Here is a 14,314-nt window from a genome sequence, read left to right as displayed (position 1 = left end):
TGAGCAAGAAGTACCCTACCTTCCTTGCTCCTTCCTTCAGAGCTCTCCCCTTTTCGGCCAAAGCTCTGAACTGTGTGCTGAAAGCAGTTGACGCGGGCAAACCATGCCCTACGCTAGAGGAGGGCAGACCATTGTCTCTAGCCCTGCCTACCTGCGAGAAGAATGGAACGAGGTTCATCTAACCTTCTCAGTCTCGAAATTGGATCCAGAGATAGCAGGACAACAGTTCAACGAGAACCTTCCAAAGTTGTCGTAATATCTTCTGACAAGGGAACAAAAGACAAAAGAGAGACTAGCGGCCTCTTTGTCTCTCCAGAACTGTATGGAGATATGTGTAGGCCTTTCAAATACCACAGATTTGTACATGGTCCTAGCCAAGACTCACATGGCTACCCTTGTTAAGGACATGAATGCTTTCGTAAAGGCCAGGAGGGCCTATAGAGAGCATGTGTTTGCCAATGCAACGGTCAAACACGAGCCCAGGAAGTTGATCACTTCATGCATCTGGGGCAAGGACCTCTTCTCTAAAGAAGTGGTCCAGGAGGTCATTGCTAAAGCTGCCACGGAGAATAGGAACCTTCTCCAGAAGTGGGGCATATCTTCCAAGAGGAAATCATACTCTGATGCTGGTCCCCAACCCAAGAGCAGGAAGACAAAGAAGCCACGTGTGTCTCACAGACCTGCACAACATCCAACTGTCACCATGGCCACAGTGCCCCAAATGGTTGCCCAGCTGCAAACCACCTTCCGAATGGTGCCCCAGCAGCTGGTAGCTCAGTCACCGGTTTTTAATCCAGGCTTCGAGAGGTACACCACTACCTTTCGCCCTAGAGGCAGAGGCTCTAGAAGAGGCTCCTCAAGAAACCTCTCAAGGGGTACAGGAGGATGTGGTCAGGGTAACAAACCCTCTGGAAAATCTCAGCAATGAGATGCTCCAGGTAGGAGGAAGACACATCCACTTTCGGGATCGTTGGACCTTCGATCCCTGGGCCCACAGCCTAATCAAGAATGGACTCAGGTGGAAATGGAAAAAAAATCCTTTTCCTCAATTCTTCCAACACTCCACTCCCTTATTGGAAGAATATACCTTAGATCTCTTGAGCAAAAAGGTAATAAGGAAAACGAAGTCCATCAAATTCCAGGGAAGGCTGTTTTGTGTTCCCAAGAAGGACTCGAACAAACTCAGAGTCATTCTAGACTTGTATCCACTCAACAAGTTTATCGAGAACAACAAGTTCCGGATGCTAACCCAACAACACATAAAGACCCTGTTACCAAGAGTGGCGTACACAGTCTCAATAGACCTGGCAGATGCTTATTGGCACCTACCAGTCAGCCGCCCCCTCTCCTTCTACCTAGGATTCAGGCTACAGAAGACAAATTATGTATTCACAGCCATACCCTTCGGACTAAACATAGCCCCAAGGATATTCACAAAACTCGCGGACACAGTCGTCCAACAGCTACGCTTAGAAGGCATTCAAGTTGCGGCATACCTGGACAACTGGCTGGTGTGGGCAGCATCCAAGACAGCTTGTCTGCAGGCAGCCACAAAGGTGATTCAGTTCCTGGTTCATCTGGGCTTCAAGATCAACTACATCAAGTCTCGCCTCTCTCCAACTCAGGAGTTTCAATGGTTAGGAATCCATTGGAACTTGCAGTCACACCACCTCTCCATTCCACCGAAGAAGAGGAGAGAGATTGCGCGATCTGTCAGGAGACTCATTCTCCTTCATCTTGGAAAAAGTCCCGGAACTGCAGATCGACCTCTTCGCAACGAGCGACAACAAGAAACTACCTCTATAAGTGGCCCCTTGCGAGGACCCTCGGGCAGAAGCGACGGATGCCATGTCCCTCGATTGGAACAGATGGAATCATATCTATCTGTTTCCACCAACAAATCTCCTGCTGAAGGTCCTCAACAAGCTGAGATCCTTCAAGGGAACAGCAGCAGTAGTGGTCCCCCAAATGGCCCAGGAGCAATTGGTTCCCTCTAGTTATAGAACTGAAACTGAAGCTGTTCCCTCTACCGAATCCAGTTCTTTCCCAGCTGGTTCATAAGTCGACTGTCTACGCTTCATCATTGAGAACCCAAAACCTACATTTCAGGATTTTCTCGCCTTAGCAGCCAAGAAAAGGTTCGGGATCTCAAAAGACAACATCGACTTTATAGAAGAATACAAGTCAAAGTCAACCAGAAGACAATACGAATCGTCTTGGAAGAAGTGGGTTTCCTTTGTGAAAACAAAGAGACCGACAGAAATCTCAATAGACTTCTGCCTTTCCTTCTTTAACTACCTTCATGAACAAGGCCTGGCTTCCACCACAATAACTACTTGTAAGTCAGTTTTGACTAGACCTCTTCTTTACGCCTTCCCGAGGGACCTGTCAAACAAAATCTTCAATAAGATTCCGAAAGCATGCGCTAGACTCAAACCAGCAATCCCTCCAAAGCCCATATCATGGTCCTTGGACAAAGTCTTGCACTATGTTTTGAATTTGAACAACGAAGATTGTACCCTAAAGGATCTAACACAGAAAGTGATATTCTTGTTCGCTATAGCCTCAGGGGCTATAGTTAGTGAAATAGTGGCCCTATCTAGAAACGAAGGCCATATTCAGTTCACATAAGAGGGAAAACTGAATCTTTTTCCCGATCGTACCTTTCTCGCCAAAAACGAGCTGCCCACCAAAAGGTCAGGTCCTTGGAGAATCAGCCCTCTAAAGGAGGATGTCTCTCTATGTCCAGTAAAGTGTCTTAAGGTATATCTTCGAAGAACTTCAGACTTCAAGTAGGGACAGCTCTTCCTATACGAAACCTCAGGTTCAAACTTATCCCTAAAACAACTGAGGGCAAAACTCACCTACTTTATTCGCAGAGCGGATCCTGACAGTACACCCGCAGTTCACGATCCTATAAAGTTGCTTCCTCGTTGAACTTTTTTCAACATATGGACTTTGATAGACTCCGCTCATATACGGGGTGGAAATCATCCAGAGTTTTCTATAAACATTATGCGAAGCAAGTGCATGAAATAGAACACTTTGTGGTGGCGGCAGGTAGTGTTATAAAACCTGTCTAGTTCTGCGATGAACAGTGGACTGTTTTGTGACTTAACAGTGTATTGGGTGAACAGATATTAGCACCTTCGAGTGTAATACCTTTTAATGAAAATCACTATGGTGATTTTTGGACTTTTCTATATAGGTGTAGAATCTAACCAATGATACTAGTGCCGTATGAACATTTGTACACAGTGTTGAAACATATCCAACATCTAAGTGAAATCAATCAAGTAATTTCACAATAGTGAGTGGCATTTACCAATGAACTAACATATATGTATTTTCTTCCATTGCAAGTTAAAAATATATATACCCAGAGATGTAGATATGTTACAAAGATTCCTTCTATGATACATTTTGCTTTTTGTATTTTTATATTTTGTCTATAAAAATAAAAGACACATAAATGTATCTGTGTCTTATTCACCCTTCATGAATACGAATAAACTATCCACAGCCTTTTATTTTCCTAAAATAATATGCTTGAGAGTAAAACCTCTGAAAGAACAATCTGGTAATCTTTACAAGTTCCACAAACTTTGACGCCTTATAGTCCATATCGATAATTTCCCTGTAGGGGGCAGGAAGCCCTAAGTTAGTTCCAAACTTAGTGGATATGACAAATAATGGTAATGTCATATATGTAAGGTCTGGTAAACCATATAAGGAACTCGCTCAAAGTAAAGGCACTTATACAAACCCACAGATATAGTACTTTCGAGTAATTCTCTGGTAAACTTCCATCAGGACGACATGGCTGAGCCTAAAAAAACGGATTTTGAGCAAAGCGAAAAATCCATTTTTGGGTGGTATGGCCATGTCGTCCTGATGGACCCTCCCTTCTTTCAAAAAGGAGTATACAACTATGTAACGAAAGACCTCACCCGAAACTACTCTATCTGCGGCTATCCATGCTTAAATGCAACAAGGAATAATAAGCCGTAGTAGTACTGGGAGGGGATCCTACGGGTAACCTTGATAACGAGTCCCCTTCAATTTTGCCACTCTTCCCCCTCAAAGCGTAAAATCTATTCGGGGTGAAGATTGCCATGTGTCATATCAAGAAATACGTCCCCTGATATTATGCGATATCCTTAAAAGTTATATTAAGGATACTCGTGCTAGGAGTTAGAATTCTGGGAACCTGTGGTTAATTCTCTGGGAGTATCACTGTAGCCAAATATTCCTTAGAAAGCTGCCTAAAGGAACCTTCCATCAAGACTACATGGCCATATCACCCAAAATTAGATTTTTCGCTTTGCTCAAAATCCATTTTGTATAATACAAATGGCTTTAAAAATTGAGTCATTTATATTTCTCGCCTCATCCATCCCGCAAGTCTTAATCAGGAGTAAAGTAATGAGCTGCAGACTCCCTTTTTGTTCTTTAGGCGATCAAATATTTTTCATGAAAATAAACAGCCTCTTCAACATAATGAAAAAAGCCTTTCAAATAACTATAATGAGCTATTTAGTCATCAATCATCGATGCGCCTACCCAGCGCATGTGGGTCCAGACCCACAGGATTTCTTCACTTATGGCTGCAGAAAACCAGCAATACTGTAACCCATATAAACAATTTAGTTGTATATAGATATGTAAAGTACAGTTACTTTAGAAATTGGTAGTATTTTTTTTTTTTTTTTATAATCTTTACAACCCAGTATTTTGTCCCACTTGTGAATACAAACCATTGATCTTTCCTAGGAGGTTGACCTGAGTAAAGCTGGGAACAGCAGTTAAGCTTTAAAACTAGATACTGTACTGTACACACAGGTGCATGACAGGTAGACACCGCCCACCTGATAGGCAGAGTTACCTCCACTTTTACTTTAGCCATCATTGAGTACAGACATTATGGGCATCCTCATTTAGCTGTTACAATTATATACTTTCCTCTCAGATTGAATAAATGGGCTTGCATACTGTCGTGTTCGAGGAATACTATTGGAAGAATCCAAGGATATGCAGTGTATCCTAATATAGAAAGTCCTACTTACAACTTAATAGGTTCCAAGAAGCTGTTTGTAAGTTGAATTTTGTTAAATTTTGGTCTAGGGTAGACTTCACCTAACTCACATGCCTACAATTTTCAGCTGCAAAATCAACAAATAGTCTTCTTTCTATTGTAAATGCTGTCTTGATTACTGCATTAAATTTTGTAATATTGATTGATTACAATATGTCATTATAAACTTTTATACAATATCTGTGATTTATGATTTCAGTTAGATTTGTGTTCGTATCTGTGAATGTTTGTAAGTTGAGGACCTTCTTGTGATTGTGTGAGTTTTCTCTGATGCCTGCCGTTATCCAACATACATGTTCCTGTTTGTACTTTCACTGTTCTATCCCTTATGGGTGTGGCCTTATGTCGATGATATAAACCTAAGGAAGTTGGTTTTCCTTAAACATTGCTGTCTGCTGATCCTGCCTGTAAGATGCTGTTGTGGTCTCTTTCCCAGTGAGAGCGTTGTCATCCACTTTCCAAAGAAGATGCGTTTCGGGTTCTCCCTTCTTCCCTGCCTCTACTTTGCTGCAACTTCTGTAGTAGGAGTGGAAGGCCCCATTGGAGAAGTCCTGGAATTTTGATCCGTAGAAGTCATGAATATGACTATTAACCTGTGGGGACCCATAACACTGGAGAAGTGTTTGTGTACTCAGTTTGGGTGTTCTCACCTTTTACCTGTGCTCAATCTCCTTCCTAGAATAGTAAGAGCTATGAATTGTCCTATAGAGGGAAGAGTGGTCGGTTCTCTCAACCCTCGTACAAACTTAGCATACACGCTGTTGTTTGGGATGGAAGGTTGCTACCCATCATTCCCCTTTCCTCTCTCATCGGTACATGTAGATGCTGGTCCATCCCCCTTACCTATGCAGAGTTCCAGAGACGACAATTGAATCTTTGAATTCGACATATGCCGAGGAAGAAGTCACCGAAACATAGCACGAAAATCATTCTGCATGTTTTCATAGGAGGAACAACACTGTATCATAACCAGACCTTTTGTTAGGTGTCGAGTTATATGGTACAATGGGGCACTGCCCAGCTACAAGTGCTAACTTTCATAAGAGACGAGGCACTCTGCTGGGCAGGAATGAGAGCCTCGGTTTGAGTATTCTCCTTGTAGGGTAAGGTGGCTGCTATGTCAGTATGGTAATTGCCTTCTACCTGTTTGGGCTCTATGCTTTGATTTACACTAGATGCAGGCGAACCTCATAATAGAGTGACTTTTCTTAATAAATAAGTTTTGTATTGTGAAGTATCGCCCCTATCCTTCCATACAAGGTGGAGATGGACGAAATGTATTCAGCCCATTTCTTATAGTAATCCCACATTCAGACACCAAACCCTTATGAATATAGGCTCTTACATGACCTCCTTGTAGGGAGGAACCTTGCCTGACAACCTGTAACATCTTCATGCTCAAGTAGTTAGGAGGTTGACAGTAGTCATGACTTTGCTCCAATGCAGAACCAAATGACGTGATATTTCCCTGGTCGGTTAACCATCCAGATGGGTTATTGGGACTTCGACCTCTTACAGTTAATCTCCTATTAAAGATCTTAGGTTTGTATAGTTACGGAAAATACAAAATTATTGTAACATTGTGATATTAAGTAAAGCTTTTAGGACATGATTCTACAGTAGATTTTGTGTGTAATTAGTTCTGTTTTGACTACTGACATAACCATGTTGGGTAAAATTTTTTGTCTCTTCTACTCTAATTTATAAAAATCTTACCGTAGTACACATAAAGTTCATAAATGAAACAGGCAGACCTAAGAGACCTTACAATTCATGGGGTTTAAGTAACAAAGCCTTAAAATATGATTATGTGGTCTTCAGAAGACTATGTCAAGTAAAAGTTCAACCATATATTTAATGATTTTATGTTGAACAGGCTGACATAAGTCTCTTTATTTGACAGACCTATTTTAACGTTGTTACTGTTCTTAAAATGTTTTATTTTGGTTGTTCATTACTTCTCTTTCAGTTTATTTCTTTCCTTGTTTCCATTCCTCACTGGGCTACTTTTCCCCTGTTGGAACACTTGGTCTTAGAGCATCTAGCTTTAACAATTAGGGTTGTAGCTTAGCTAGTAATAATGATGATAATAATGATAATAGTAATAATAATAAATAAATCTTTTAGTGTTTTTGTGTAAACTCTTCAATATCACAAGAACTTTTACAATGTTGTGTGGTCATTAATGTGAACAATAACTTTGTAATATATTAGAATAATTCTCATCTTGTATCTTTCAGGTACAAAACTTGCTCGTCTATTACTGAATTCAAAGAACCTCATTATTTCCATCCTCAAGTGGAAGGTTTATGAGCACCTCAACAGGAAGAAACTCACTTGAAGCTACTTCACCTACAGTACTTGTTAGTTCAGAGATCAAGGAATTGTAGATGAGGATTATAGATGAAAAAGCAAAAACTACCTTTAGTAAACAGGATTAAACCCTGAAGATATGTACTATTAGACTGCAGAGAAGGTTGGAGGAGATTCACACTGAAAAGGGTTTAGTTGGACAAGTCTACTGTATATATTAGTTTCTGTGTGCTAATACAGACATTGTTAATAAAGACCGTAGTTTCTTAAGGGGAAAAAAGGATAGTAACACAGTAATACAGTATATATAAGAGTTCAATAAGCATATTCATTTACTTTAGCCCAAAAATACCGTTCAGGTTTTATCAAGTTTATCAAGCATAATGTCTCAATGAAGACTTGTCATGGGTATTGTGTTATTAGTGTGTGTGCAGTCGATCAATCTAGTATGCTTGGATTTTTGAAGAGTGAAGTCATAACTGGTTCTTAATACAGTAAATAATAAAATTCTAAACACTAAGGTATACATTGCAGATATGTCTGCGAAAAGCTCTTGTAGGTTACTATCCTCTTGCTGTAGATCCTTTTTGAAAGTGAATTGTTTTGACTTTGTTTTCTAACACATGAATTGCATGGCCAGTTGTCTGTCAGGTGTTGAGGTTGGTTAAAAATTGAAGCTTGTCTCTGTCAAAGAAGTCAGACGGTTAGTTGAACATTGACTAATAGTATGTGCAAGAAGTTAGGAAAAGGAAAGCCTTTTCTATTGGATTTGAGTTACATTCTGTCTGGTCACATCTTCCATCTTAAATTTTTCATTAAGCTTTGGTAAATTTTTCATCACTTGCTAAGGAATCTTCAGAGATATTCTGTCATTGACACGACATAAGAATAGTACAAACAGGTACTGATTATCGCTCTTTCAACAGTTAGGAAAATACAACTCCACATTATGAAATTAGTATATTTTTTTAGGAAAGAACATTTCCTATATATGACTCTTGAAGTATTCGACCATTTTCCCTAAGTGCAAGGGCACTACTGCATTATTATTATTATTATTATTATTATTATTATTATTATTATTATTATTATTATTATTATTATTACTTGCTAAGCAACAACCCTAATTGGAAAAGCAGGATGCTATAAGCCCAGGGGCCCCAACAGGGAAAATAGCCCAGTAAGGAAAGGAAACAGAAAAATAAAATATTTCAAGAACTGTAACACCATGAAAATAAATATTTCCTATATAAACTTTAAAACCTTTAACAAAAGAAGAAGAGAAATTAGAGTAGTGTGCCCGAATGTACCCTCAAGCAAGAGAACTCTTAACCCAAGACGACAATGAAAGACCATAGTACAGAGGCTATGGCACTACCCAAGGCTAGCGAGCAATGGTTGAATTTTGGAGTGGCCTTCTCCTAGAAGAGCTGCTGACCATAGCTAAAGAGTCTCTTCTACCCTTTCCAAGAGGAAAGTAGCCACTGAACAATTACAGTGCAGTAGTTAACCCCTTGGGTAAAGAGAAATTGTTTGGTAATCTCAAGTGTTGTCCGGTGTATGAGGACAGAGGAGAATATGTAAAGAATAGGCTAGACTGTTCAGTGTATGTCTAGGCAAAGGGAAAGTGAACCCAAACTAGAGAGAAGGATCCAATGAAGTACTGTCTGGCAGTCAAAGGACCCTCATAACTCTCTAGCGGTATTATCTCAACGGTTGGCTGGTGCCCTGGCCAACCTACTACCTATAATGTGTTAATGTTTGTGTGAAATATTCTGCTCACAATATCTATTTATTGGCAGATCTTCCTACACATTTGTTGTCCCACTAAGGCTTCTTATTGTTTAACTTGAATTGTTACTATTTCAATACTCGGAGAAGTTGGTACAGCATTTGTTCATATCTGCGAAGAATGTAAATTAGATATCCACAAAAAATAATACACTACTGAATAGTCTAGTTATATTGGTGCAGAACTTTCATGCTTCTTTATAGTACTACAAACATCTTCCCTAATTTTATCTGAACATTTGAGCTCATTTAATAATCTCTACAATCACTAGAGGCTGTTTCATTAGTCTTCCTCTTTGCTTCCTGTTTAGGTCCACAAATTAATGTATCTTTTTCACTATTGGTGTCTGCAAACTACTTATCCAGGGGACCTAGAACTTCAGACTGATGCACTGAATTGTCTAATAAAAAATCTGTGTAAGGTTTGATTGCAAAGTATTCAACTTGCAACATTTAAATCATGAATATAATTGTTAAAACGGAAGGAACAAGACTCCACATTGTGTATAGGATTTATATGTTACATACAATTTTATTTATGATTCCTTTATAGGTTTACATATTTTACATTATGTTTGATGTACACATTGTCCAACTGAAGGATTGTGCGAGATATCACACTTAATGCATCCAACACTAGCATGCACTGAAAGGTCCATCTTAGATTACCCTTTGCCTAAATACAGTACTTATACTACATGTCATAAGACAGGCTATCATCCTGCGGTTTGTTTGAGGCCATATAACCTTTTAAATACATCACACACTCCAGTATCACCCTTGTTAGTAATTTGTATTCATAAGACCATTTTAGAAATATCAATCCTTATTAATGGTCTTTCATTTGGTTGTCAATAATCATATGCCAATCCAAAGCTATTATTAACTTCATTTGCCATGTTATCAAACATTCACAAATCTGAACTTGAAAATGGATGTGTCAGTAATATATTTATGACTTCAGGTTAGCGTAAAAGTCAAACATTTTCAATACCAACATCCAAGATTTGTTTGTAACATTTGAACATTCTGAGAGTTAGTGCCAATTTGTACTTTATTTCTTAAAGGTATGGCAGATTGAATCCTGTTTCGCAAAAAGTGTTAGTAAACAAACGTAAAGAGCATTGACGTAAATGAAAGATTTTTTTTCTTTTTTTTATTTATTTACCTTTGTAGTAAAGGAAATTGCTATTTTTACTGTGCCAGGACAAAATCATGTAACCGGTTTCCTTTGCAGGTAGAGAATTGACGTTTATATTTTTGGTTTTAACTTGCGAAATGAGATGTTCTGTGATGTTATATTTTCTTTGATTTTTAGGTTAGGGATAGAAATATAGGCTTGGTAAGTTTAAAGACTGTATAACCTTATCTTTTGAGTCATTTGGAAGAATCTTTGTTGTCTTGGTGATTTGGTGCAAGAACTGTTCTAACTAGATTCATGAATAACATATCATGATGAATCATATAATAGAATTTCCTTTGTAGGAGAAGTGAATTTCGTTTTTAGGGATTTTCTCTAGAGTATTCCAATTACAATTCAATTTTAAAACTTGTACTTCAATGTATGCAAATATTTCTCTTCCATTTTGTTCACTGATTATGTTGTTTTCTATCTATTATACTCTACTCTGTGGCTCCCCTTTGGCCTTTATTACTATATACAGTAGTCTGTGGACCTTCTTTCCACTGATTGATATCGGCCTCTTCTGTTCTATCTCATTTTTAAATCAAATTTGTTAATGAAATCAATTGTCTTGGGTCAACACGTTTATCTGTAATTTCTATAATTTGGTTTTCCAATCACATTCTAGACGCAAACCTTTTGTAAAGTTACACTTTCAACCTGTTGGACGAATCTTTGTCGTCATCGTGGTTGTAAATGTTTATGATCTTTATATTTGAAATGATAGCTGTCTTTTTTTTTTTTTTTTTTTTTTTTTTTTTCCTGTACTTTGTATCAGTTCCATGTAGATCTGTATTTATATCAGTCCACTTTTTCCTTGATTTCTTGGGTCTTTTTGCATTTCTACGTCCTGATATTCCCATATCTACTGTTTTCATAAGAAACTCATGAAAATTTCATGAGTATATTACCGACATGGTTTTCTTAGCTCAACAGAAATAGGCAAAATAGTACAGTACTTTTAATTAGACGGGTACAGTTATAGGTTCTGTAATATTAAAATCGGGTAGATTACCGATAGTTTGGCAGCAATAAGCATCTCTTTTAATCGTGTTTTTAGATGGAAAACTGTTCCAAGGCAGATCAGTTTATTACCGTTCACTTTTATAAGCTGTTGAAAAGTTGAGTTTATTTTTTTTTTATAGTTTCGTGGATTATTTTTTCTTTTGGTCTAAGTGTCGCTTTTAAATTGTTTCATCGAAGAGTTTCATGAGGATTAAAAGTCAAATGGAAAAATTAAGTTGTAGATAAACCACAGTATTGACATTTAATCTCATTTTTTGGGGGAAAAATTTTATGGGGTAATTGTATATGGAGGCAGTCGGAACACGAAATAGCCCAATTGTTTGGTTGTCCTTAAATATGAATATTGATTTTGTAAGGTGATGAAAACTCAATACAATTGGTACTTGTTTTCTCCGTGCATATTGCAATCATAACTAGTTTTGACACAACTGACAGATTTGTTGCACTGAAGTGTAAATGCATATGCCTTACATTGGTCTCCAATGCAAATTAACGAAGTTGTGGTGTATCTCGGAATCAATTATTGTTTTTATCTTGTTTTATTTGGTATCTCATTTGATTCCCAAGGATGGGTGAGTGATGCTTTTTCTACGTTGTCTTTTGTGTCCTTGAAACTTTGTCCCTTTCCTTTACACCTTGAACGATGGTTTTTCTCTTTAATTTGTGATATCCAGTATGTGTTTATGGCCAGTTCTTCCTTGTTTCATTGCAAAACAAAAAAAGTATTTGTTAAAACTGTTGTCAACAGATTTGATCTCTGAGTATTTAAGGTTTTAGGATTTAGTCCTTTGTTGTTTGGCACTTGTGCAAAACCTGTTGTTTTGATGGTGACCAAGTGTTTAGATGGCAAGGTCCTTCTGTTTTGTAATGTTACCATAGTCTCTTACTGCATTCTGAGGTTTTCGTTTTATGGACTTTTCCATGTTTTATATTCTTATTATAGTTGTGCTTTTTGAAAGATTCCTTTAAATCCTGGTGGAGAATTAGAAGTCGGCTGCTTCTCTTGGTGGTCTTTTCAAGTATCCTAGAATTGCTTCTCTGTATTCTAATTGGTTTCTGTAAATCGTTAAGTGATTGGGTCATTCGTAATTTTGATGCCATTTCAACTACTGTGTCTTTACCATTTCGTAAGAGTATTTATCTACATCATGTTTTGAGAATTTGAAATCCTTACTTCTGCAAATCCAGTACAAATTGCAACATCATAATAGTCAGATGCAACTGGTTTATTATTGTTCCCAACTTCTGTCTGTTGTGGCAGACTTTTTCCAAGATTCAAAGTTCTTGGAAGATTTTCCAGACGTTAGATCGCCATACTACACATCGGTACATTCAAAACTTAATCGGGTAAAAATGATTTAAGGATTTTAGTGTTTATGTTGTCATTTATAGGTCCCAACTATTTTGATAGTTGTGCCCTTTTTGATGATGGTGGCTGCTCCCGTCAGTATTTGTACCCAAGGTATTCTAGTCTGTATAATTCATATTTCGGTTGTTACTTTCCTAGTTTCTCCTCGGAAATTACTTCTCCTTTCAAAGAAGCAGTTATGGAAAGGATATGTCACAAGACTTGCACGTGGGATCCCCTGCAATGAGAATATTTTCTTTATTTGAGCTGGAATAGATTCAGTTGCTCTACCAAGAATCCATTCTTTATCTAATGTGATGTTGCATTCCTTCTTGCATTACTTTTAATAAGTAAAAAATAAGCTTCTCATAAACCTGGACCTGATTTGCACAACATGGCTCCTTTTGCATCATTTCTGTTGTTCTTTGAGATCTGATTTGTGGGCGATTTGTGTAACTTATTTCTTCTGTTGGTTTTCTCTGGTCAAATTATTGCTCCTTTGATCAAATTTCTCATAGAACAGTAGTTGTCAGCTTGTTACATATCACCAGATATTTTCCAATATCTACATTTTTAGCTTTCTTTATTCTTTACTGTGTGTGTGTAATCAGGTAATGGTTTTTTATTATAAATGGAAGATAAGAGGATAAATGTTTTTTTCAATATTAAACTTACCCGATAATCATGTAGCTGTCAACTCCGTTGCCCGACAGAATTCTACGGGAGGGATACGCCAGCTATCACTATACTAGAAGGGGGTGTACTGACCAGCGCCACCTGTGGCCAGGTACTACAGTACTTCTTGTTGACACCTCCTCAATTTTTCCTCTGTCGTGCTTCCGGCAAGACGTTCTGGGATACGCTTATGATCTTGGAGTATTTTCACGGCTTTTGGTGAAGTATTTCTCTCAGATTTCGGCTGTCGCTTTACTGGAAAACTTCTATATTAGCTTAGATAGCTATTATTTAGTTCTGATTAATGGTTAACGATCTTTTTGCTTGATTTGGAATCCCCACTTGGCTAACTCTTTGATTCAAGATGTCTGACATTTCACAAGCCCCACCCCATAGACGATGTAGGTCTTGTAATAGGCGTATTCCGAAGGCCTCGGTAGATCCTCACACCGCTTGTTCTGACTGTAGGGAAAGACCCTGTCAGTTGGAAGATCGATGTGAGGAATGCGCCGGACTTTCGGAACTTGAATTTGTCCGATTTCTTAAATATTCAACCAAGTTAGAGAGAGAGAGAGTTAGGAGGAGTTCTTCTCGCTCTTCACTTTTTTCCTCACCTCATGATCCCCTACCTTTTCCTCCCCCTGTAGTGGCTACCCCCGAACCTACTATTTGCCCTCAACCTGATATGTCTGTTGTTTTGCGTGCCATTCAGGCTTTAGGTGACAAAGTGGAATCGGTGGTTAGTGATCATAAGTCTCTTATGGCCGAAGTCAAGGAACTTAAGGTCAAGAGTGCAGTGGGGGGTAATAGTGCCAGTGCTGTGACAAGTGCTAGTGTCAGTGCAGTGCCAAGTGCTAGTGTCAGTGTCAGTGTGGTGCGTGAG

The 14,314-nt window shown here is 38.4% G+C and overlaps 1 protein-coding gene across 1 annotated transcript in view; it reads left to right on the top strand.

The window, feature by feature from the left end:
* LOC137659511 (uncharacterized) overlaps positions 1–8,343 on the top strand; it is a 47,387-nt gene extending 39,044 nt beyond the window's left edge. The window contains exon 5 of the mRNA XM_068394387.1: positions 7,336–8,343. Within this exon, the coding sequence (XP_068250488.1) occupies positions 7,336–7,362 (27 nt within the window). The 3' untranslated portion in view covers positions 7,363–8,343. The remainder of the gene's footprint in view (positions 1–7,335) is intronic.
* The last annotated feature ends 5,971 nt before the right edge of the window (positions 8,344–14,314 follow it).

The sequence above is a fragment of the Palaemon carinicauda genome, chromosome 20 (assembly GCF_036898095.1).
Source record: "Palaemon carinicauda isolate YSFRI2023 chromosome 20, ASM3689809v2, whole genome shotgun sequence".
Taxonomy (NCBI): Eukaryota; Metazoa; Arthropoda; class Malacostraca; order Decapoda; family Palaemonidae; genus Palaemon; species Palaemon carinicauda.
This window is presented reverse-complemented; position numbering and strand designations above follow the sequence as displayed.